Genomic DNA, 27,042 nt, shown 5'->3' with positions numbered 1-27,042 from the left:
ATATATAGTCTTACTTTAGAACTATCATGATTGAATGATCTAAAATGTAGAATGAAACTTGAGTTAATATTTTTCCAACTTAATTTTCTTATGAAAATTAATCATTTCTCATTATTTTTAAACATATCTTATTGAAGGAAATGGAGTCAGCTCCTTTCAGTTAAATGGTGAACGAGATGGATCTTTATATCAGCAACAGAATGAACATAGAAGCACAAATTTTTCAAAGAAAGAGAAAAAAGATGTACCAGTAGGTATTAATATTTATAAACTCTACTTGTACTTGTTTCCTTGTTCATTATTTAGTTTTACACTTACAGTTAGTGAAACTATACCAATCATGTATTTTATAATTACTGTATTGATATTTTTGTGTGGTAATATGATAAGTAGATTAAGTCTTTTAAAAAGTAACTTTAGGCTGGGGAATTAGCTCAGCAGTTTGGTGGCCTGCCTTGCAAGCGCAAAGACTGGAGTTCAATCCCCGGTACCAAAAAAAAGTAACTTTGCAGGGTTGAGTATTTAGCTCACTGGTGCTGCCCCCTGCCTTGCAAGTGAAAGGTCCTGAGTTTGATCCCCAGTACTAAAAACAAAACAAAACAAAAAAGTAACTTTGCTAAGGTAAACTAGAACAACAGCTTTTTAGTATTTAAATTATTTAGACTATCTTTTAGACCAGTTTTTTATTTAATGTATTTTAAAGCATGATCTTCATATAAGTAAACAGTATTCTTGCAATTGTTCACAAAATAAGTATTATTATCATTCCCATTGATGAGAGTCGATTCTTACACGTTGCTCTTACAGGGCTGGGAGAGAAGCTCAGTGGTAGACCCTTTGCCTAGAATGCACAATGCCATGGACATAATCCCCTGCACCACCAAAAAGAAAAAAAGAGTCCTCCTTAACAGGGTCAAGAAATTATGGAATCAAGGACATAGAGAAGAAAAGCTACAGCTTCTTCTTCGGGACATATTTCTAACTGTAGATTGCACAATTAGTGAAATTTCTGCTCTTACACAAAGAAAATAGTTAACAAGGGGAAGAAAGTAATATTCTTTTCTAGCAGATATGAGACGTTACCTTAGGAATAATGAAGTTATTGTTAGCAGCTACTCCTGTCACAAATGTTAGATAAGACACAGATAAAATACTAATATATTTATAAGGGATCCTAATAGATGAACAATTTAAACACTTGTAAAAATTGGCTCCTGATCACTAGAATACATTCATCTATACTTATAGAACTCAAAATAATAGCAAAAAATCTTCAAAATCCCCAATACTTTGACAAATATTGATGAGATGATTTCAAGTTTTTATAGTTACAATCTCTACCGCTTATATAGAAATTTGTAATACATTTAATATGTTCATGTGCAAATATATGTTAGGGTTTTATAAAAGGCACGCCACCAGAGTTCTTTTATTATATTTAACTTTTGGGGGTGGCAGGGTCTCACTATGTAGTGCAAGCTGACCTTGAACTCATTATGTAGCCCAGGCTGACCTCAAACTCATGACAGTCCTCCTGCCTCAGCCTCCCAAGTGCTGGCATTACAGGCATGCACCACCACGCCAAATATGAGAAAAGAAAAAAACAGAAACAAAGTCTTTGTAACTATACAGGGGTGGAGGACAGGGGGAAAGGGGAAAAAAATAAGAACCAAGATACATCATGTAAAGGTACAAATTCGCAATGATGAATGTCATTATACTGCATACCTAAAATGTACCAATATTTTTATTAAAAAGCTAGATTATGACATAACATTTTTTTATAACTCAGGGCATTTGACCAGAATTACCCATTATAATTTGGAAATTTGCGAATTTTTTTTTCCCCTGCTAGTAGAGAACAAACCCAGGGCCACATTCAGAGTAGACAAGCATTTTACCAGTAAGCTACATTCCTAGCCCTTTTTATATTCTCTTTTTGAGACAGGGTCTTGCTCTGCTTTCCAGACTGGCTTCAAAATTGTGACCTCAGCTTCCCAAGTAGCTGAGATTATAGGCATGCAACAACACACCATGCAGTTTGGAATATTTTCAGCAAAAGAATAGTGTCCTATGAGAATGAATTTTGTGAAGTTCAGTCTCTGAGCAGTAGTACCATTTTGTTTTTGTCAGTTTAAATTTTGGCATCCCTGCTGATGCAGTAGTACAAAAGCTCAGTTTAATCATTGCAACATGCTAACAGTTGAGTATCGCTTACCCAAAATGCTTGGAACCACAAGTGTTTCAGATTTTGGAGTTTTTTGGATTTTGCAATATTCACAAAAACTTTACTGGTTAAGCATCCCTGATCCAGAAATCAACAATCTGAAATGTTCCAGAATCTTCAATATTGGGATCCAAGTTTCAGATTTTAGAGCTTTTTCAGATTTCCAGATTGTTTATAATAATATACACCATAATAATATATAACCCATTGGGCTAGGCATGGTGGTGTATACCTGTAATCCTAGCACTTGGGAGGCTGAGGCAGGAGGATAACCATGAGTTCAAGGCCAGCCTAGACTGCACAGCAGGGTCCTGTCTCAAAAAATAGTAGTAGTAATAATAATACCCTTTGGAAGATAGAATCTTTTTAAAAGAGTTTTTAATCCATGTTTTCATTATACTTCATTAGGACAATCTCAGTAATTTTAAAGTATGTCTATGGCTGTGTCATATACAGTAAACCATATCCAAAATATATTCAAGCATGATTAGAGTTTGTGCAGCTTTTTAAAGCTATTTGTAGTCATTTTTATGCTGAAATTTACATGTGATAACATTTGCAAATTAAATTTAATTTTAAAATATTTTAGTGAAATAGACACTAGATACCTTATAGGAATCAATATAAAAACAAAAGTACCTAAGGTGGTTGTGAAATAGAATAAAAGTTACCAGAAATTGGTAGAAATAATATGATGATATACATCCTCAGTTGTATCTACAAAGTAAAATGATATATAATCTCTTTTTTTTTGGAAGGAGGTGCTGAGGATTGAACCCAAGTCCTTGCATATTCTAGGCAAGTGCTTTACCATTGCAATTACTGCTCTTGCCCAAAAACATCATAAAATGTTAAGAACTTTCATTTAATATTTTAATGTGATACATGAAATTAATAAGTAACTTTTTGTTAATTTTGATCACGCTTTTTAAATGATTTCTGATGTATATCAGATTGGAAAAACATTTCCTTAAAAATGCTATTAAATAGATTAACTTTGAAAGATTTCTTTTCAAGAGGATAGTTCATATACTGAAAATGTGACTTGTAAATATAGCTGGCATATGTGAAAATATTGTAGGTGAGCACAACTTTTGCTCTCCTTGTCTGTCTACTCTGTCTACTCTGACCAGTGATTAATACTCTGAAATCAGGAAACTATCCTTCTAGGCTAGAGATGTGTTAGAATGTTTGTAAACCATATGTGAAGCCCTGGGTTCCGTCCCCAGCACTCCTCCCCCAAAATTATATATCTTTATATAAAGTTCAGTTGACAAAACATATTATTTAAAAAGACTGAAATAATCTACAGGTTAGGAGAAATATTTCTAATTCATATAAATATTCAGATCTCAATATATGAAAAAGTCAACAAACAGATATGAAAAAAATGGGGAAAAGTTCTCAGAAAAGGAAATAGGAAAGCAAATACACAGTTTGAAAAAAGATTCTCACCCTTCCTTGTCATTAGAAGCATGCAAACTAATTAAAGCACAGGAGAAAGCATTTTTACTGACCATCTTCATGATATTGCTATGAGTCTATAAGGAACCAGGAATGTATATATATTGCTGTTGGATATGATGGCTTTAGGTGCTCTGAAAGGCGGTTAATTCCCAATAAATATAAACGCTGACCTGTCTATCAGTAGTTTCACTTCTCACAGAAAACTCTAAAGAATTTTTAAAGCAATTCACACATTGCATAAGATTATGTAGGTCCATTTCACCATTATTCTTACAGTAAAGAATTGAAAATAACCTAAATCTCTAATAACTAGGAATAGCTAAACAAAGTATGTTATGTCCTACTAGGCTGCAGTTAAAGTGTCAGGCCTATATAAATATCAGTTATGCATTATATGGACCATGGTCCATTCTAAGGCAAAATACAAGTAGATAAACAGTACATAACTATTTGTGTTCTAAAACATACAAAAATGGTATTTTCTATGGGGACATGTATATAAATATAATACCAAAGGTCTAGAAAGCTAACTGGGGCTCAGTGGTGCAATGCTTTTCTAATATGCTCTAGGCACTGGGTTCAATCTCTAGCACTACCCCCCGAAAAGGTAAAAAATCTAGAAAGCTATACAAATCTATGAACATATATAATTTCCTCAAGAAAGAATGCACACTAACCTGTTCGCAAGCAGATAATAGTAGTAAATATGGAAGGACTATAGGAAACTTAAGTGTTACCTATATGATATACATAGCTATGTTATCTATATGATATGTAATCTATATGATATTTGTTTATTAATTTCATGTATTCAAATAAGTGTGTCTGAAATATATTGTTTTCATACCATCAACAAAAATAATTAAATCATGCATGTGTTCTTTTTCTAGAAGCCTATTAGTAATGGTCTTCCCCCAACACCTAAAGTTCACGTAAGTATTAAGTATCAAATAGCCTAAAATTTCAAACTAAGTAAGTACATGACAAATAGTTGCTTAAATGCTTATCTTTGGTTAAATTTTTTTAAACCTATTTAAAGAACCTCCATTATTATTTTTAAAAATCTACATGATTACTAATTCAAATCTCTAAGAAAGCTATATCTGAAAGTAACTTTTCAAAGTAAAAATTTCAATAAATTACACATTTTAAATCTTCTTGATCCCAGAATTTGTTAATGTCATATATGCAGCTATTTTTGAAAAAACATAAAATGCAACATGTGTATTGCAAAATGTGGATATGACATTTTTGTATCCTGTTTTCAATTATCAAAAACATGGAAGGGTGGGGATTTAGCTCAGTGGCACCACACATGCCTCACAAGCACAAAGGTCCTGAGTTCGATCCCCGATACGAATAAAAAAGGGTAATTTTGGAACTTGAAGGACATCTGGCCCAAGTGCTTGATTTTGCTTGTGATTAAAACTGAAACTAGATCTTGATTACTACCATCACGGAATTCCACTCAGTCTAGTCAGAACTGAGATCTTCTAAATGACAGTTTTAGGGTGGGACTTTTTTGTTTTTGTTTTGGGGTTTTTTTGTTTGCTTTTAGTTGTGACATACTATTTTTCTCATTTTTAAAATTTGTTTTGTTTGTTTTATTTTGAGACAGGGTCTTGCTATGTAGTTCAGGCTGACCTTGAACCCACACTGTACCCTTGGCTGGCTTCAAACTTACTGCAGTACTCCTGTCTCAGGCTCCCGAGGGCTGGGATTATAGGCATGCACCACCACACTTGGCTTTAAGTGTTTTTTTAATTGATAAGTAAAAATTGTTTATATTTATGGTATGCAGCATAGTGTTTCAATACATGTCTAGATGTGGAATGACTAAATCAAGCTATTTAATATATGCATTACCTCATTTTTCTGAAAACATTTTAAATCTGTTCTTTTAAAACTTGTGGAAAAAATGTGGAATATATGTTCAGTGTAGTATTATTCAGCCAGAAAGAAGAAATAAATTATGTCATTTGCTGGAAAAAGGGTGGAATAGTACATTATCATGTTATGTAAAATTAGCCAAATTTAGAAAGACAAGTATTGTATCACATATTTTTTCTAAGATGTAGAATTTTTTAGAAAGCTGGTAGAAAGGAGACATTATTATACAAGAAAAGGAAATAAAGAGAAAAGTATAAAGGATTACAATAGAGGAGATGGATGTGTTCAAAATATGTGCATCTATAAAAATGACACATTGAAACCCAATATATTATAAAATGTATAGGTCCCACCAAAAAACTATGTAAAACATATAGAAGAGAGAGAAGAGAGCATTGTAGTTACAATGCATTTCGTCCCTCCCACAGCTTTCTTTACTCATGTGGCATTCTTGTCATGTGCACTGTGCCTCTTCAGTTTCAATAAATCGAAAGAAAAGATTCAAGCCACCATGACATGTTAATAGATCTCTTAAACTTATCCCTCCTAATTAAAATTTTGTGTCTTGACCAAAATTTTGTGTCTTTTGTCTTTCCAGTCCTCTCCCTTCCCCCTAGCCTCTAATCACAACCTTTTTTTCTCTGCTTCTATAACATTTTCACATTTCACAAATGAGCTCATGAAGTATTTGTTCATTCTGTAACTACCTTGTTTTACTTAGCATAATATCCTTCCAGGTTCATTCTTGTCATAATGACAGGACTTTTTTTTTTTAAGGCTGAATATTTCATAATGTATATATGTCACATTTTCTTTACTTGTTCATTTGCTAGTAAACACTTAGGTTGACTTCATACCTTGGCTGTGATGAATAATGCCAAGGTAAACACCATAGCACAGCTGTTTTTTCAACATACCGATTTTGGTTCCTTGGGATGTTTACCAAGTAGTAGAACTGCTGTATCATAAATTTTAGGTTTTTATGGGTAGAACTACATTTCATTGCTTTTAATCTATAAAACCTTACTACTAATTAAGATGTCCTTAGTTTTTCTAGTTTTTAACCTCCCAACTCTGCTTTTTAGCCTTTGTTACTTCTTCATTCTACTTTGTAAAATTAGTATAGCATATACATGTTATAAATTATACTTTGTATTATAAACCATATCCTTCGTATCACGTTTATAATTTATATTTACTTAAGTTATGAATATTTAAAGTTTATAATTTTAGTACTATTTTTAAATACTCTTTGCAACATATATTGTTATACTATGTGTATATATGTGTACATCTATACACACTAATGGGGAAGTAAATGTATGTTTTTATACATATCTATATATACATATACACATACACTCTTAAAACAAGGAAATAGATAAAATAAGGCAAACATCCTGTTTGGCTGTAAGGTAAATAGATCAACTAGTAACAGGAAAAAGCTGGTAACTGTGGACCACCAGATAGGGTCCAGCTCTACAAATTAGCTTAAGGTTGGGACTCATTGTTTTGTTCCATACATAGTCATTTAGATTGCTAGAGATTAGCAGTCCCTTAATACACAAATTTTGTTGGTGATCTTAAAAGGTAATCATTAGGCATTATTAAGTGGTTCAGTTTCTGCACTGAGTCATAAAAAATGTTTTTTATTAATATCCTACCACCTGATGATATTGCCTATCAAGCTAGTGTTCTTTTGTTTCTAAAATCTTTAAAAATATTGATTGATGGGCCGGGGATTTAGCTCAGTGGTGCCACTGCCTGCTTCATAAGCACAAGGTCCCAAATTCAATCCCCAGTACCAAAATAATAATAATAATTGATTGATACATCTCTTGTCATTAAAAAGGAAATAAGGTTCTTATTCTAATTTACGTTAATTTTTTCACCCCTGATAGTCATCTAGGAATGTGTTCTCTGAGTATGTCATGTCCAAATTTGTGAAGAAAACATTCTTGCTGTCAGTGTATTGTGCTGTTCAGTTTAGGATAGCTTGGCATAAATGCTTTTCTGTGATCAGATATTTTTGTATGCATTTTTCCCTCAAGTTGTCAGTAGTAAATGTGATTAAGTGAATAACCTTTCTTGTACCTTGAGTATTTAACCAAAGTGATATTTTAAACATTAATGTTTTGCTCTTTGAAGATAAGAGTTCAAATGAAAAAAAAATTTTGTTATAAAATATTTATCTGAAAAATATTTAAAAGTAGACTTGATAGGGCCGGGGATTTAGCTCAGTAGTTCTGCCACCTGCCTCACAAGTGCAAGGTCTGAAGTTCAATCCCCAGTACCGAAAAAAATAGACTTGATAATTTAACATCAGACCAATACTTTTTAATGAATCTTAAAAAATAATCAGATTTTTTTTTAAAAGGGGTCTGTATGTTTTGAAGTTGATGCATATAATATGAATTTCAAATCAATCATTTTTTACTTCATAATATGAAATATAATGATTAATACCACATTTATCATGCAACCAAAAGAGAAGAATGTCTTTCTTTGAGGGTATTATGGTTCCCTTCTTACCAGAGAATACTGTATGCTCTTGATATGGGACGTTGCTACTCTTATAAACAAATTATTAATATTGAATTGATTACTCTTGGTGCTTTGTTTAGTTTAAAAGGTAAATAAAATGTGGCTGAGTTTGTTTTCTCTTTCTTTCATGTAAAATCATTGTTACAACTGGAAACTTTATTCTACCAAAAAGATTATGATAACAGCCCAGAAAAAAGGCCATTGACTAATTGAACACATTTTTTCTGTAAACTTGAAGATGATTATCATTTCATTATCTAGTATCCCATATTAAAATAATTACATCTTCTGTGTTCAGGACCATTCTTGGACAGTTTCATGTTGGTTATTCTTTGTTTTTCCAGATGGGTGCATGTTTTTCAAAGGTTTTTAATGGGTGTCCCTTGAAAATTCACTGTGCAACATCATGGATAAACCCAGACACAAGAGGTAATACCATATGTTTCTGTCTGTTATTTTTCTAATTTCTTGGACTGTGAAAGTATTGGCTTTATTCATTTTTTAAATATCTTTCTGGAAAATGTTTTAGTATAATTTTTTTTATTTTAAGGTAAATGTTTCTCCATACTATCAGTGTTCAGGGCAGCATATAGCATTTAATTTCACTGTAGTCACTATATCATTGTAATAAAACCATGTATAATACTCTTTGCTATCCTGATTTTCTCCAGAGTTTCTTGTGCTGCTACACAGTGGTTGATTATATTTATTTTTTTAGATAGCCATTACTCAAAGAATTTAGCTACAATAGTAAGGATCCATAGGCCATTTTACAAGGGATCATAATCAGAATATTTGTCATTTGGCACTGAGTAAAGACTTCCTGTCCTCTTGCTATTTATCTATAGTTTAGTATTTATTTATATAGCCAGGTGTGGTGGTGCACCCTTGCAATCACAACATTTGGGAGGCTGAGGCAGGAGGATTACCATAAGTTTGAAGCCAGCCTGGGCTGCACAGTGAGTTCTAGGCCATTCTGGAGCTCATAGCATCAAGACCTTGTCTTTTTTTTGTTTTTTTTTTTTTTGGTATGGGGATCGAACTTGGGTCCTTGCGCTTGCAAGGCAGGTGACAGAACCACTGAGCTAAATCCCCAGCCCTTTATTAGCTACTCTTAATCCACATTTCATATGTCAGTTTCATATGATCTGGTTTTTGGCGTGTTTTAGAAAAAGCCTCAGGCACTTGCCAGTCTCAGTAACACCCTCTTGTGAGTGAAGTGTTCAGCAGGCCACACTGCAAAACCTCCCCTATGTAAGCATTTTCTTCACCTTCTTGAGGATATTGTTTATGTATATACAACCCATTTTATGAGTTTAAAGTGTCAGTCTCGTCTTTGCATTAAATTCACAAGTATTTACACTAATCTTTTCATATGTTAACACATACAGAATTCTTTTAAAGGTATCTCATTTATTGAAATCAGTGAAGTACTTTTTTATTTCAGATCAGTACTTGATATTTGGTGCTGAAGAAGGGATTTATACTCTTAATCTTAATGAACTTCATGAAACATCAATGGAGCAGGTATGTTACGTGTAAATTCTTTTAAAAGGTGTATTAAGTACACACTAGATCAGAAATCAGTTCATTTTATGATTTGGGCTTCTTTTATTCATAAAACCTCACGCTCTGTTTGCCAGATAGGAAGACAGGTTTAATTCTTACTCTTTAGAAGCTTATCCTGTACCAGGGAAAGCAAACATAAATCAGTGACTGCAGCGCTCCAGCTTAGCTGTGATGCTAGGAATGAATACAGGGTATGGGCCACAGAAGTAGTATCACTAGTTCCTCCTGTGAGGGCATGAAATAGAGAAATGGACCTTAGATTATAATGAGTAGAAATTTGCCAGGCAGACAGAAGTTAAATATGATGGCATGCCAGTAAGAATAGATGGAGCTATTAGGTAGACAGCTGCCAAACCCCAAAACTGCATGTGCCATGCTATTGGTAAGGTCTGTATTTTAGAAATACCATTTGCCATGTGCGAGATTAAAGACTGTGATTAAAGAGTAAAAAAGTATCACGATGGAGAGGTACTGGTGGGGTGTGGAGTATGCATGGGAACATTTTTAATGGTCACAATGATTTGAAGAAGCTCTTGTCATTTAGCACCCAGGAACCAAGAATTCTAACCAGCCTGCAAAAATGATAATGATGATATTAATGATAATACCTATATAAGGCTTACTATGTGCAAGGCACGGTTTCTAAATGCTTGATATGTATTATTTGATCTTTACGAAATCTCTGAGAGATAGATACCATCATTAATCTCATTTCATAGACAGGAACCAAAGGCACAGAAAGAATTAATAACTTGCCAGGCATCCCACAGGTATTAAATGGCAAGGGAGCGGAGCACAGAAATATAACCCTAGCCAGCTGGCTCCAGAGTCCATGTGTTCAACTACTTTACCACACTTCCTCTCCCAGTTGTATGCTGCTATAAGCACTAGCCTAGAGAAAGGTGTGGCCAAATTGAACACCCAGTGCTACACTGAGGTTTAGGAGAAGCCTGCTAATTTGAGCTTTCTGTCATGAGTTACTGGGAGTGCAGAAGTGCATGACGTCTGGGGGAAGGGGACTGATGATGCATTCAGTTTGGTCACATTGAGTTATGAGTGCCTGTGGGATGTGTAACCAATTCCCTTTTATCAGTATGAACTGATTACAAATAAAAAGAAACCTGCAAATGATAATTTCTTTATAACTAAACATTTCCATCTTAATTTTTTATCAGATTTCCTAACAAAATCTTAAACTGTATGTTATACTCTAAATCCTTTAATCTGGAATGGATATACTGTGAAATGGCTGAAAAGTACTTAAGACAAGAGAAGGAAAGGCTCTAATTATATGAAATAATTAGTAAATAATTAATTCAGAGGTGGTAATATTTTTGATTAAAGAAATATCCGTTATATGTTATTGTTAAGAATAGTAACTGTAAGTAACAAAACCCACATTATGCAGAGGTGAAGTGAACATTTACCAACTCTTAGGAGAAAGCATATATCACCCCAGCAGCTATCTGCAAGAATTTCACTTCTTAATTTCTTGCCTTTTTTTCGGCCATGGGGGGTTTATTTCTGTTTTTTTGAGATGAGTCTCACTCTTTTGTTCAGGTTGGCCTTGAACTCACAGCAATCCTGTCTTGGCCTCCTGAGTACAGGGATTATAGGTGTGCGCCAGCCTGATTTTAAATCCTTTATCTGCTTTTACTACTTGGAACTAACATTTCTTGAGTAGTCATTGTGCACCAGACTCTCTTCTGAGTGCTATATAAGGTGTACAGGGTGTATCTTCTTTAATTACCACACAATTTGTGAAGTTTTGAGTGCTCCATTTCACACAATACTGACACGTGGAGACTAAATACGTTACCTAAGGTCACCCAGAGTTATCAAGAAGGCAGATATGTGAATGTAGATAAACCATTGAGCTGTCCCTCCTTAACTGTTTTATTCTCATATTAAACTAATTATTTTACCCTGAGCCTAACTTGCTGAAAGAAATAGGCATTAAAGATCTAGAAAAGATTTAGGATTTTTTTAAAGCATGGCCAGGAACAAATCTGAACTGAAATATAACACTTAAATAAAGCTATGCATAAATATCTTTTCCTTATTCCTGTATAGGTTATGTAAAATCAGTTTGTGTCCTGCCCTGGTGCTTTATATGTTCTTGTGTGCATGCCCACTTATACTTATGATTGCAGAATAGACCATAGATTTGCTACCATAGAAATACATTTTAAGTATATATTTCTATGAAAATAGACCCAGTTCAAACACTCAATTAAATAAAAATCACTTTCTTCTTACTATGGTAAGGTGTCCTGGTATGTGGTCTGGAATAAGTCCTTGCCCTTTCTTTCCCTGATTTTCTTAATTTAGCTGGTGAATTTTCTATTTGGTTATGAATTTTTTTTATGAACACATAAAGTAGAAAATATTGGTTTCTTCTCTGTTTGAGACACAGATATGGGCACAGGTAACAGTGCCCATATATATGGCAATGCCACATATCACTTTTTGGGAGAAAGTGGAGTATTTTATGAAAATATATTTTCCAAATAAATGAAATAGTGGTAATAAGATTTTATAAATTTCATGTAAATGTAGATTTTACTTTCTTTGCTCTTTATTGCATTTTCTCTTTTACTTATTCAGCATTATCATTATAACTTGATCTTTTAATAAAAGAGTAGCCTTAGAGGCCTTGATTTGTTTCATCTTTCATTTCTTCATTCTCTCCATTTCCTGTGCTCATCCCAGTCCCTTCTGGGTAACCCAGCAACAAAGCCTGTTGAATCAGGATGCCTAAATACATAAATCATTGGGTATCATCTTTAGTATGCAGCAGAAACAGCAGGAAGCCTGACTGAAACACAGGCTGCTCAGCCCACCTTTAGAACCTGTGTGTCAGGAGGCCCAGGGCAAGGCCTGAAAACTGGCATTTCCAGCACACACCCAGCTGGTGCCTTTGTTGCTGGCCTAGGGACTACTTTTCACACCACTGATATTCATGATGAAATACCTTCATTAAGAATATTTTCTTCCTTTAAAGTACATATTTGTATTCTCTTTTCCTTCCCCCAAATAGTAACCATTTTCAGACTTCCAGAGTCATGTCTCAGTTCTTACACAGTAGATTTTAGTAATAAATTCCACATGTACAAGGAGTGACCAAAATATACAGTAATGTTTAAATTATAAAATTGATTACAGTAAAAAACACACTGCCTGGAATCCCTCTCAAAATACTTCCCCTTAATTTCCAGCACATTTATCCCATCATTCTTGCCACTGTCATAAGCAGTTATGAAAGTCTTTTCATGAGCACCTTTATATGGGTATGATAAAAAATATATAGTGAATGCTGCTGCCAAGTGTCATCCAATGGAAAGACAGGCTCATAAAAACATTACAGTGTATTCTCATCCACCTTATTCACTCAGTCTGGCATTATGTGATTTCTGGCTCTTCCCCAAAGTCAAAATGACTAAGAAAGGTGAACATTTGGATCCATTCAGGTTATCACAGCCACAACAGTGCAACTAAAGACATGAAAGACGACTTCTAGAACAGCTTCAGAAAGTGGCAGAATTGATGGGATAAGTGTGTTTAAAGTGAGGGGTAGTATTTTGAGGAGGACTTATGGCAATGTGTCTTTTACTGTAGTGATTTTTAACATTCACTGTATTTTTTATCACACTTCATGTGTACTGTATCATTTATGAATTTTATTGAGTTTTCATCACATTGTCTGCCTTTTTCCTCCTCCATACCTAGATTTCTATATAATGTGTTCCACTACACTGTGATCCTTTTTGTTCTATCTTATATACATGTGTATCTGTCCAGGCAAGTGCATTTTAGAGGGTACTCACAAGCTGTTCATAATTATTCAACCAAAGAACCAACATAAAGGAGTAGACGATGTTTGGAAAATGTTTTCATTCTTTCATAGTTTGGGGTTACACATCATAGGAGACTAAGTCATACCATGTTTAGACTGAAATTATAGTGGTAATTTTTTTCTCCCACATAAATTGTGTATCATCTTGTTTTTAACACTTTATAAAATGAATTGATTATAAAGATGTTACTTTTTAAAGAACTGACCAATTGATAATTACCACTTGCATGGTTAATAGGTGCGTATTTACATTGTTATATATTATCCTTTGTAAACTTCGTGCATTTTTTCATCAGCTATTCCCTCGAAGGTGTACATGGCTATATGTAATGAATAATTGCTTGCTATCAATATCTGGTAAGTTTTTTTAATTCATTGAGTTTATTGGTACATTTTAGGTATACAATATGATGACATTCATCATTGGGGTCTTGTACCTTTATAGGATATATCTTAGTTCCTATTTTTTCCCCATTTCCCTGCCCTCCCTTCAACCTCTCTACCCCTCCCTATTTACAAAGACTTTGTTTCCATTTCTTCCTTTTCTCTTATTTTTTCCTTTCCCCTATGGTAAGTTTTAGCTTTTATATATCTTACAATTGTTACTGCTTGTTATCAGCTCTTATTTGTATTTATTTTCTGTGCAGGTAAAGCTTCTCAGCTTTATTCCCATAATTTACCGGGGCTTTTTGATTATGCAAGACAAATGCAAAAGTTACCTGTTGCTATTCCAGCACACAAACTCCCTGATAGAATACTGCCAAGGTAATTGGACATTTAATTATGTTTTCATCCTTAGAGATAGTTAATAATTCATTCTAATAAATCTTACGATAGAGAAAATGACAGAGCACTCAGTTGGGTTAATAGAAACATATAATGAAAAATTATAAGTAATCTATTTTAAGAAGGATTTATCATACTCTTGTAAAATTGTTCTACTTTGTACTTTCCAATTACATTAAACATTTTCTCTCTGAAGTTTTAATTCTGTCTTCCTTGCAAAATTAAAATTAATTTTCCCTGTAATTTTGCATCACATATTTATATACATTTTACATCTTTGCTTTTGACATATTTGTGTTAACTTGTATAACTATACATTTTCAGAGTATAATTTCTAAGCCTAAAAATCAAAATGATTTACTGAAAATATATGTGTGTGTATGTGTGTGTGTGGTTTTTTTTTTTTTTTTTTTTTTTGGTACCTGGGATCAAACTTGGGACCTTGCGCTTGCAAAGCAGGTAGCAGAACCACTCAGCTAAATCCCCAGCCATTAAATATGTATTTTTTATATTTGGAAGTAATTAGTTAGAAGTTGAGAGGTTTTGCTTTTGTACTTACAGAAATTTTTAATTATGCTATACTTTTTTTTTCTTTCTTTTTTTTTTTTTTTTTTTTTTTTGGTACCAGGAATCAAACTCTGGACTTTGCACTTGCAAGTCAGGTGCAGTGCCACTGAGCTAAATCTTCAGCCCTGCTGTACCCTTTTGTTTAGTATAATATTAACTTTCATTTGTTAACTAAAAGTTCTCTAAATCTGGTATAAATTATATTTTACAAAAACTTTGTAACATAGCTTTTCTTTCAGAAGATTAGTTGTAAACCTTAGCTTTCAAGTACCTTAGTATGTGTTCTTTTTTGTTTATTTGTTTGTTTGTTTTGGTTTTTTGAGACAGGGTCTCACTATGTAGTTGTAGTTGAGACTGACCTGGAACTGTATAGCCCAGGCTGGTCTCAAACTCACAGTGATCCTCCTGCTTCAGCCTCCCAAGTGCTGGGATTACAGGAATGTGCCACCACACCCGGCTTAGCATGCATTCTTAACTACTAAGTTTACAATGTAGCTGATTTGCCCTGCTCTGCAAAAATCTTTGTAAAAGTTAGTTAACTTTTTTTATGAAAGTCATTTAAAATTGCACTGTATGCTTTATTTTTTTTGTCTTCTTAAAATAGACTATCATGTAATTGGATAATTACGTGGTTACTCAAAATTGTGACTATGAATTAGATTTATTACATGGCACTATAATATCTGTATTTGGAGTTAGATGTATAACCCTATAACCAGCCCCAGGCACTGGAGCAGGGAATAGTGTCTTCCCATAAAGTTTATCTATCCCTATTTTTCTTTGAACTGCTATTTGTGTTGCTCTTTGCCTGTCTGCATATAGAGCCTTTCTGTCCAGCTTTCTAAATCGATAATCCAAAATTCTTGTGAGCACAAAAACCAACCACCACGCTTTCAAGTATATGTAAGATATGCATAAGTACCCCCAAAGAGGCAGGCAAACTTTTTTTGTCAGAATGGAGTTTTTTTATGTTCAAAAAGGTGCAATTTTGATTACACAAATCACACATACATACTGTGTTATAGACACCTTTTCTTTCCCTTTTTTTTTTTCCTCCTCAAAGCCGCCTCACTATATTCAGGCTGGCCTTGAACTCACTATGTACCCACCCTGGGCTCGAACTCACAGCAGTCTCTTGTCTGATCTTCCTAAATGCTGGGTGTGTACCCAGTTTGAGAGGCCTTTTCATCTTGTTTTTAGATGTGTTTAGTTCTTTCAAATTTTATTGAATATTCAACATATCTTTGAATTGTCCTCATGTACAGATGAGACAAAATTGAATAAAATACTGACTCTTTAAGGAGTTTCCGTATAGTAAGGTTTTTACCTCTAAGGATCTTTTGCCACCAATTTATTATTCAGATTTTGTTATAGTAACAGTCATTAGTGTTAATAACAATCACAGATATGTCCTTCCCACTTTCTTAAGCTTCATTATCTTCTAATGAAGCCCTCTAAAGTCTACTCTTAATTCTCTCACTAAGTAACAGGAAATCTGAAAACTTTTAGCAAGATAATACTGTTATGTATATTAATACCATTTCTTCTACCACAAAATGAGCACATTTTAAGCTTTCTTTCAGCATCATGTTTTTATTCTGAAGACAGCTTCATGGTTATTTTGAAGATAGGTGCTCGTGTACATATTATTATTTCTCTGTCATAAAGCATAAGCTTTGAAATCAAGTAGACTTGAATTTAAAGCCTGGATAAATTATACAACCTCTGACTAAATTCACCTTTAAAATAGAACTGGTATCTTCATCTTGCAGAGCTGTTTTCAAAATGATAAATTATGTGTGTCATGTACCTACCATGGTCTCTAGCACTCAGTAGGCTTTCGATAAATTAGCCAGTTGTCATCATTATCATGCAGTGTAAGTTGCACTCTGCCTGTAAATGCACCTTAAAATGTCCTACATTAAATACATCAAGAATGTTGGTTAACTTAGTATTCCAGTTGATTGGATGCTGAGGAAATAAATTTTATTACCTTTTGTAAAATTATGACTAATTAAAGCAAATGGGTCACCATAGAACATTATATTTTACAGCATTTTAGTATGCTGCACACAGCCATATTTTGAATGATTTCATTATTTGTTAGCCATACTTAATAACTAATTTTTCTCACCCAAGTGATATTCTTCCTTATGATCTTACAGACCCTAATAGTCTAGTACTCCTGGGTTTTTTGGGGTTTTTTTCCAGTACTGAGGATCAAACTCAGCACCTTGTGCTTGCAAGGCAGGCTTGGCATCACTAAGCTAAATCACCAGCCCTAGTACTCCTGAGTTTTGACCAGTTCAGTAACTTAAACCCTAAGTTAGCTTTGGAAGCCAGGGGACAAGTTTACAAGCATGGATCAAGAACATTAAACTTGTTGCGAATGCAAGTCTGACAAGAGCTTCATTTAGATTTTAAATCTAAAAAGTACTTTGGTTCAAAGTAATTCGTTTAAAAGTGATAAATTTTTGTTTTTGTGTTAAGCTGCGTAAAACCTCGAAGTATATGAAAAGGACATGTTTATAATTATAAATCTAGTTTATGAAAGTGTACAATTTTTTCTAATATAAAGTTAAGTAGAATAATGAATAATGAGGTGTTTTAACCAGAATGTAACATTAGGATATTCTGGATGCCATGTAGTGCCTTAACTGCTGATAATTCCTGTATCCTTGTTTACATGTCGCAATATCAATAAATTTTTAATTCACACAGACAAGAACTTGAAATGGTAACAGTGTTTTAACAGCAGAATTTACAAACTCAAAATTCCCTTTTTATTTAAATTAATCCAAAAGTGTAAAAGAAAAGTAATAGTTTTGAATCACTGAACACTGAAGTTACATAGGCTAACACCAGAATGAAGTTTGTTTTTTCCTCTCTAAATCACTAACTGTAAGCTCTTGAGCAGAAATCTAAACCTCAGATTTTTACACTATGCTCTACCTCATAATATTGTTGGAGGATTTAAATGACACAGAAAATGTAAAATATATGACAAATAGTTAAGTACTCAGTGTAAGTATTATAAGTTCATAACTACAAAGTCGATATGTAAAACACACTGAAGGTTAAAATTACAGTAACACAATGTTACATATGCTGAATTGTTACTCAGTTATATGGTGCCAAGAATATCCACTGAAAAGATTCTCCTGAGCTTTTTTGAAATTGTATTGAGCATCGCCTACATGTACAATTTGATGTAAAACTGTATAACTGATTTTTAAAGACCAGTGTGAAGTTCTGACATCTAATGCTTGGCACATACTCGGATTTAAAAGAAGTTTGAAGTTGTGTACAGAAATGGAGAAGTTTAATTTGAAGTTTACAAAACTTGGTGCAGTAACCATCCCCATTATGTAACTTTCATTGTAAAAGATATTTGAGTGTATATGTATTTTTAAATTATAGTTTTAAAAGATAACTCAAATGGATTTTTAATTACTAAATTTGAATCAGGTGTTTATGAAACTCCCTAAAGCAGCACAGCATCCTTGCCAAAAATCTGAATCCCACTATTTTTGAGTAAAGAACTAAAAAATTCTTTAAAAAAGGAGTTCTTAATGATGTAGTAAGATTTTTACATAGCTTAAATTTATGCATACTAAAAATACCTTTTTAGGCTGGGGATTTAGCTCAGTGGTTCTGCCTCCTGCCTTGCAAGCATAAGAACCTAAGTTCGGTCCCGGTACCAAAACAAACAAACAAACAAAAAGAACACTTTTTCCTGTTTTGGGCTTATCTTTTCACTATTTCAGTGGTACTTGGTAAACCCAAGTTACTGATTCACAAATTGAATACCACCTATAATTTGAGGTGCTAGAGATATATCATGAAAGAATAATTAAAACTTACACATATTTTTCTGTACCATTTCTTTTTACATTTTTCAAATAAATAGGGGTCATATTCTTCCATCTTCTAAATACTTGATAGTAAAATATTTAAATCTTTAATTCATGTAGAATTGATTGAGGAATATGAGAAACAGAACCAGTATATTCTTTCATCACTTATCAGCACACCAATTTTGTATATACTAAGTTTGCCTACAAGTGTTTCATACACATTTTCATTTACATTTAGGAAATTTGCTGTATCATTAAAAATCCCCGAAACCAAGTGGTGTCAGAAGTGTTGTGTTGGTAAGTAAACTATTCCACGGAGCTCTCCTGTTTACAGAGTAGCTAAGAAAACCCCGTGAGCCTCGCATTTAAATATACAGTGAGCAGTCCTACCCCAAAGCATTCTTCCAGGAGTATTTTTACCCCTTAGTAAAACAAATTTCTTGGCCTTTCTAGTCCAGTATAGACTAACCCTAATATAGCAACTTACACATAATAGATGTTTAGGAAATAATTTGTTGACTGGAAAAAAGTGAAGTGTTTTTTTTTTTTTTAATTCAGTTTATTACACTGTGTTCTCCAAGGGAACTTGTCATTCATCATTCTGCTTAGTAATGGCTTGTGAAACATCATTAATTCATTCAGCATGTATTCTTATGCCCTGTGCTTTTGACATGGTTGTAGTCTCCCTGCTCGTGTACCTCCAGACTAAATTCTTTCCCCACCCTCCTAACAACTAGTTTTTCTGTTGATTGGTGGCAAAAACAAAAAATGATTTTTTTTCCTTTGTTACTAGTATATGTCATATAAGACTTAAGTCACTACCACCAGATATACTGTGAAAAGAACTGTAAACATATGCAGTTTGATCTAAAAAAATAAGGTAAATATTTAATTTTTTTTTTTTAATTATTGAAAGCCACCACCAGGCCTAAGACAAGGAGGAATCAGTACTATCAGCCCTCTGAGCCAAGGCCTGGCACACACTATAAATGGATATTTCCTGGCTTGTGTTTTACCCTTGGGATAAATTAGAGTAAGTCTGTGAGTTCCAGTGTGGACAGACTAGCTGCCCTCCCCAGTGTGGTCATATTATAAATAAATGCATTTTTCTATTAAAAATTATGACAGTAAGGGCTGGGGATTTAGCCAGTGGCACCACACCTGCCTTGCAAGTGCACGGTCCTGAGTTCGATCCCCAGTATTTAAAAAAAATCACAAAAATCCTTCTCACTTCAAACACACTGATCCCATCATTCTTGCCACTTTCTGGAGCAGTTCTGGAAGTGTCCTTTTGTGTCTTATTGAGCTGTCATGGCTGCCTCGATTTCCTGAATCCGTCCACATGTTTACCTTTCATGATCATTTTGACTTTGGAGAGAGCCAGGAGTTACACAGTACCAGATCTGGTGAATAAAGTGGATGAGGATGTTTTTTACAGCCTTTCTTACAGTTGGAAACCACTGAGCAGTGACATGCAGTATATTTTTTATCATACTTTGTAGAAACATGAAAGAGGCTTTCAAAACTGCTTCAGACAGTAGCAAAAATGATGGATTAAGTATGTTAGAAGCAAGGTGGAGTAATTTGAGGGAGTTTAATGGCCATGTTGCTTTTACTGTTTTTTTGTTGTTGTTGTTGTTGTTTGGTTTTGTTTTTGTTTTTTTTTTGTTTTTTTTGGTTCCGGGGATCAAACTCAGGACCATGAGCTTACAAGGCAGGTGCGGTGCCACTGAGCTAAATCCCTGGCCCTCTTTTACTGCAATATTTTAAAAATTTAAAACATTTACTGTGTATTTTGATCGTCCCCTGTAGGCTACTGAAGAAGGTGGTATTTGGGCTGGGCCTCAAAAGAATTTAACTACCTTATGAATGGCTACAGATAAAATAATACAAACATGTGGAGGCAATAAATAAATAAATAAATAAATAAATAAATAAATAAATAAAGCTTATATAGTAAGTGCTGACTGACTATTCCAGTTTAGCTGGATCCAGGTCATAAAGAGAATAATAGTAGTTTAGTGTGCATTGCTCACGTGGAGAAAGTATGAGAGGCCTTGTGTGAACATGAACTTTATTCACAATACAGTAAGGAAGAAGGTCCTGAGCCAGAGCAGTAACAGCAGAAAGAGATGTTAGAGACAACTGAGACCTTGAAACCAGACTGGCAGAATGATAGGGCATTGCTAATGGGAAACAAGAAAAGCAACTGGTTAGGACAAAGGAAGATGACCTGGTTTGAGTCCCTGTTGGAGCCTTCACCAGGCTGACTTGACTCCACATGTGGAATGGAGCAGGTTTTTCTTACAACTTGATTCCTATAACTTTCTTAAAGCTAATGTAAAGCTTAAGGTCATATTGCTTTTGCCCTTTTCATATTTTTTTAAATCTTTACTTCAAATATAATTATTTTATATTTTAAATAGAAAACTAAAATCTGAGACAATTCAGTTTTATTACTTGTAAATTTCTGTAAGATTTTGATTAATGTGTGCCATGTTTTTTAGTAGCCATACAAGTTTCCTTTAAAGGTAGGAGATAGAAAGGTGTTTTATTTTTAGAACCAGTGCGTTCGGCCCTTAGAACATTATTATCAAAAACACTCTGAGCCACTGGATTGTGTGTATTCTGTCAGTTTGATAACTTTTCCAGTTTACTTTGACCATATGTTGCAACCTCAGCTAACTTCCCTGCTAACCTCTAACCCTGTAACAACTAGCAGTTTCATTTGTGCATGAGAACAAAATCCTATATGCAATGAGAGCATTTCATGCCATTACCTGAAAAGTATTTCTTTTTTTGCTACATTATTTAATTTGAATTGGCAGCCAGCTTTTGGTGTTTTTATTATTTTTTAGAGCATGCAATTTTTATTTGAAGGACTTCATATTATAATAGAACTCATGTTTACTTTTTTGCCTTCACAGTGAGAAATCCTTACACAGGCCATAAATACCTATGTGGGGCTCTTCAGACCAGCATTGTTCTATTAGAATGGGTTGAACCAATGCAGAAATTTATGTTGATTAAGGTAAGTATGAAATTCAACCTCTGATATTCTTAGTATGAAAGTTGGTCAACTTTTCTGTTCTTCAAAAGAACACTTTTTTTTTTTTCGGTTAATTCTCAAGCTGATTTGATGATTTTTGGTTGATATGGCGGTGTTGAAAAATCTACCTAATTGTTCGGAGCTCATTTGGCCTGATGGAAAACTTTGAAAGAGATTAGAGACATAGCTAATAGCCTAATGTCAATAATAGGGGTTGAGCTGGGAATTTAGCTCAGTGGTTCCACTGCCTGCTTTGCAAGCACAAGGACCCGAGTTTGATCCCCAGTACCCCCCCACAAAAAGATTTTGGGCCAGGGATTTAGCTCAGTTGTTCTGCCGCCTGCCTCGCAAGTATGAGGACCTAAGTTCAATCCCCGGTACCAAAAAAAAAAAAGAATAGGGGGCTAAGCAGTGAAATGTAATTTTGAACATAGTCTGTGGTTTGACCCACTCCGTCACTGTACAACCACAAACAACCTACAGGTTAGTGGTTGCCCTGGGTGAATAAGGGGTAACTATAATGAGAGGGACTTTATTTATTTTGGTTGTCATACTCACCTATGTGTTTGTGCAGGTGTACCCTTGAATATTTTGGGGTTGGGGATATTTTAAGTTTCTCTAGAATCTTTGATTAATGAATAGTCTTTAAAATATGTAGTATTTCTTCGCTATGCCTTACATTTTGAGGAATAACAAAATATGTGCAGTACAGGCTCATTTACACGAGAAAATATGAAATTAATTTCTGAAAGTTGTTTTCTTTGCTCTAGTATATGGATTAAATAGTCTTGCTTCATGAGCATTTGTCTTTCAATAAAAATTGGAGTCAATTTAATAGGAGTAGGATTCTTTCTAAATTTTATATTGAACTAGAATAAAGTATTGACTTCCTATAACTTAAAATCTTATACATGACTAAGAAATCTATTTTTAGTTTTTACACCAGTATTAACCTCAAACTTAACTGGAGCCAAAGAGATGAAAAAGTAATTTCAAGAATTTATTGAGGTATTAGTTCCACAAATGAATTCTCTGAATAAAATTCTTTAAACCAAAAGCTGAGAGAAAAAGAACCTCATAAATTTTCTATAATAGAGCTACTGAATACAACCTATTTGTAGCAAAATTTATTTTGTTCTTAGCTACTCGTTGTTCTTGCTTTTTGTTGTTGTTCTTGTTATTCTTGCTTTTTGACAGAAGGATGCTATATCCTGGTTTGAGTGTGCATTTTTTTCCTGCAATCTTATCCTGTCTCTCCTTCTTTCCTTTTCTTCCTCAGTCTGTGTTAGATAAGTCCTTCCTGTTCCTTTCCTTTATAACTTTATGAAAAAGTTTCATCATATAGATATTCATATATACTGATTGACTAATTAAACCTTAGCATGAATGAATTTATGTGCTATCTGATATGTCAAACCATTCATCCTCTAACATAATAAAAGGTCTTTTCTCAAAGGAAATTTTAGTTAGCAAGGGCATGCAGGAAGCAGTATGTATTTTGAAGACAGGAAAAGCTTAAAAAGGACCCATCCGGGGCCTCTCTTTTGAGATGGATAACACCAGGGCGCTTGGCCTGGCTCTGACTAGTGAGGCCTATTGCTGGCATGGCTAGCTAGTGGGTTTAGAGTACCAGTCCACCTCCCGCTCTCCTGTAAGGCTTTCCCACTCTTCGCCTTGCCTTGAACCCCCTGAACTGTAGGCTCTGCCTGCCTCCCTTAGTCTTAGCTTCTTTTTCTATGTCTGTTTCCTGACTTTTGTAAGCATATTTTATTTCTGTATCTGCATTATTTCACTTAGTATTTATGGTGTTTCTATACTATTACTCTTAGATGTATTTAAAAACATTCTTATACTTTCCACATTCTTCCTTTTGGTGACATTTCTGACAGTGTTTGTTGAATTAGGCTACATTTTTATCATAAATAAAAGTTAGGAATTAAAGGTCTTCCAGCATATATGATGTTCTTAATACAAGCTAAGAACAGTGCCATTTTCTAGAGAAAAATGAGTACGATGTAGAAAGTTCTCTCAATCACCAAGAGCACCTTGTTTTAAAATTGTAAGACAGAACTATACTACATGGTTATTATTGAAAACTAAATAGTACTCAAAGTATTCAAAATCTTTTTGGCTTTTTTATACGCTGAGGAAAAAAGTAAAGAACAAAGCATTTTCTTTCTGCTTTATTGCTCTTACCACATTTCAAAAAGAATTCTTTTTGTTTTCACCAGGGATCAAACTTGGGACCTTGTGCTTGCAAGGCAGGCAGCAGAACCATTGAGCCAAATCCCCAGCCCTCAAAAAGAATTCCTTAAACTGTTTTACCCTATTAAAATATGATAAACTGTGTCCATAGCAGGTGCTAAGGTGATGGCAAAGCTCCTAGAGCGGTGGTTTGGAGTGTTAGTGAGATGCCTGAGCCATGGGTAGAGGAGGGATTGCAGGAACAGCTGGTGAGCTAAGATCTTAGGGCTCCAGCCATAAGAACCATGTATCTTCCAGCACTTTAAAACCTGTTTTCTTTAGAGTTTAGGAATTGTCAAATAAAAACAAGTCATATTCAGTAGCTGTGTTAAATACTAGCAGTAACCATTTGAAAAATACAATAAAAATACAATTCATTTATAAGAGTAACAAAAAATATATAAAATATAATCTAAGTGCTGAAAGATCAACCATCCTAGACAAAATTGAAAAGGCGGAGTTGAAGCCCAGTATGAAGGCTGTAGCTTCAGTCCTCAGTGTCACACTCCCAAAACAAGGTCTTATACCTTATATGTACTTCAGTAACTTCATTCTCATACATACCTTTTTATTTCAATTTATTTTATTTTTTGCAGTACCAGGGATTGAACCCAGGGCCTTATGCACACTAGGCAACTGCTGTGCCACTCAGCTACATCCCCAGCCCTTTCTGTTTGAGGCAGAGCCTCCCTAGTTGCAGCCTCCCTAGTAGTTGAGATCACAGGCTTGCACTACCCTGTCTGGCAGGTGTTTTTTTTTTAAACCGACCTTTGTTGTGAAGAACCTCCTTGGAATTGCCTATGGCACTTTCCCTTCCTGTCAGCTCCTTTCTCTTACTTTTTTGTTTGTCTTTTAGTTTTTTGGGACAGGGTCTCACCTCATAGTCTAGACAGGCCTTGAGCTCACTGTAGCCCAAGCTGGCCTCGAACTTGTGGCACTCTTCTTGTCTCAGCCTCCTGAGTGCTGGAATTACAGGCGTGTACCACCGCTCCCAGCTCTCTTTCTTACAAAGAAAGCATAGAAAATATTTTTTTCTTTATTACTATATATGCATATATCCCTAAACATTAGAATTAATTTCACCTGATTTTCAAAAGTAAAACCAAAAGGATATATTCATTCATGTCTGGCATCTTTTATGCAACATTACATTTATGTAGTTGTTGGTATATAGCTATAGTTTGTTCACTAAAATTTTCCATTTTATTATATTCCTTAGTATGCATAATTTTATTCATTCTATTAATAGGCATTTGATTTATTTCAAGTTGTTATTACTCTGAACAGTGCTGCCCTGACCATTTGGCTGTCTCTCCTGTGCATGTGTCCCCACGACCTCTAGAATGTATGCCTAGCAGTGTCACTGTCAGGCTAAGAAGGAGTGCTCATCTACAACACTGAAAAAGAATGTAATTAATCAGCATGGTTATACCAATTTATATACCCTTCATCAGTACATGGGCATTCATTTTTACTCTTCTCTGATGTTAGTTTCTGTCATTTTTCTTAATCTTAACTACTGGTATTCTGTGTTATATGCAATATTGCATTGTGGTTTTATTCCTGGATTACTAATAAAGTTAGTGTTTTCTTTTTTTCCAAACTTACAAAATGTGAATTTTTCTTTTTTAGCAATCAAAAATTATTTTAAAATCATATAAAATTAAAGTTGGTTATATTAAAATTATGTCAGTTTATTGAATAAAATCACTTGAGATAGCTAGCTAAATTTTTCTTATTTGGGCTTTTTCTGTCCACACTTATCAAAGGTATGCCTTTTTCTGATTACCATCTCATGTCTCTCCTCCATGTGTGCTCAGTTGGTGAGGAAAATAACTGAGGAAGCATCGAACTAGGAGACAGGAGACTGCCACTGGCCTAGTGACCCTGGGCCAGTTACTCAGTTCCTGTACTTCATTTGCCAACTCTGAAAAGAGAGTCAGACAGGTGATTTGAGTTCCCTCCCAGCCCTAATGTCTTAAAATACTACTCTAAAATTTTAAAACTTTAAATTTTTTTTACAACAATAAACCTAAAATAGAAAGATACTTCATAATTTAGATTGTTCTTTATATCCTGAGCTGCCATGACAGTAAGCAATCTTTATGTAGAAAGCAATCTTTATATTTTAAAAAAGTGAGGGCTAGGGATTTAGCTTAGCGGTTCCGTCGCCTGCCTTGCCAAGCACAAGGACCAGAGTTCGATCCCTGGTATCAAAAAAAAAAAATGAAAAATGTCCTCACAAAATCATTTGGCTTGTTTCCTTTTATTTACCATGCTTTTGTTTCTTTTCTCTAGCACATAGATTTCCCCATTCCATGCCCACTGCGGGTGTTTGAGATGCTGGTCGTTCCTGAGCAGGAGTACCCTTTAGTCTGTGTCGGTGTCAGCAGAGGACGAGACTTCAACCAAGTGGTTCGGTTTGAAACTGTCAATCCAAATTCTACCTCTTCATGGTTTACTGAATCGGGTTCGTGATTTTTATGCCATACATTTACTATATTTCTCATTAAGCAAAAGTTGTGTAAAAAGACAGTCTTAAACAACTTATTAGTAAACTGGAAAAAGGGATGACTTGCTTGCTTTACAATGGCTAATTCCTTTGACACATGTAAAACAGTTTGATTGGCAAAGTATACATATGTTAAGCACATATACTTTTCTTTTTCTCTCTGTGCAATACTGGCGAGTGAACCCAAATGCCTTTGTACTGAGCTACATTCCCAGGCTTTTTTTTAAACAGAGTCTTGCTTATTTTGCCCAGGCTGGTCTCAAGCTTGATATCTTCTTCCCTTTGCCTCTCATAGGGCTAGTATACAGGTGTGTGTCACCACAACTAACTCACTTTGTTAGTTTAAAAATGAGTATAGTAAGAATCTGATCCTCAAGAGCCTGTATTTGGTACACAATAATAAATGAACTTGCAGAAATTACTATAAAATAAGCTGCATCACAGGCTTTTTTTTTTTTTTTTTTTTTTTTTTTT

At 34.3% G+C, this 27,042-nt stretch overlaps 1 protein-coding gene across 4 annotated transcripts in view; it reads left to right on the top strand.

The window, feature by feature from the left end:
• Nucleotides 1–27,042, top strand: part of Map4k3 (mitogen-activated protein kinase kinase kinase kinase 3) — a 166,224-nt gene that overhangs the window by 128,791 nt on the left and 10,391 nt on the right. For all 4 annotated transcript variants that reach the window (XM_010604957.3, XM_010604959.3, XM_010604958.2 and 1 more), the window contains 9 exons: nucleotides 138–250; nucleotides 4,585–4,626; nucleotides 8,473–8,557; nucleotides 9,576–9,655; nucleotides 13,850–13,910; nucleotides 14,201–14,318; nucleotides 19,002–19,060; nucleotides 21,691–21,794; nucleotides 26,355–26,526. In XM_010604957.3, coding sequence (XP_010603259.1) covers nucleotides 138–250; nucleotides 4,585–4,626; nucleotides 8,473–8,557; nucleotides 9,576–9,655; nucleotides 13,850–13,910; nucleotides 14,201–14,318; nucleotides 19,002–19,060; nucleotides 21,691–21,794; nucleotides 26,355–26,526 — 834 coding nt within the window. The remainder of the gene's footprint in view (nucleotides 1–137; nucleotides 251–4,584; nucleotides 4,627–8,472; nucleotides 8,558–9,575; nucleotides 9,656–13,849; nucleotides 13,911–14,200; nucleotides 14,319–19,001; nucleotides 19,061–21,690; nucleotides 21,795–26,354; nucleotides 26,527–27,042) is intronic.

This window comes from Fukomys damarensis, unplaced genomic scaffold, assembly GCF_012274545.1.
Source record: "Fukomys damarensis isolate Sample0158 unplaced genomic scaffold, DMR_v1.0_HiC HiC_scaffold_2, whole genome shotgun sequence".
NCBI classification, from domain to species: Eukaryota; Metazoa; Chordata; class Mammalia; order Rodentia; family Bathyergidae; genus Fukomys; species Fukomys damarensis.
Note: the sequence above shows the minus strand (reverse complement) of the source record. Positions and strands in the feature narration are given on the sequence as shown.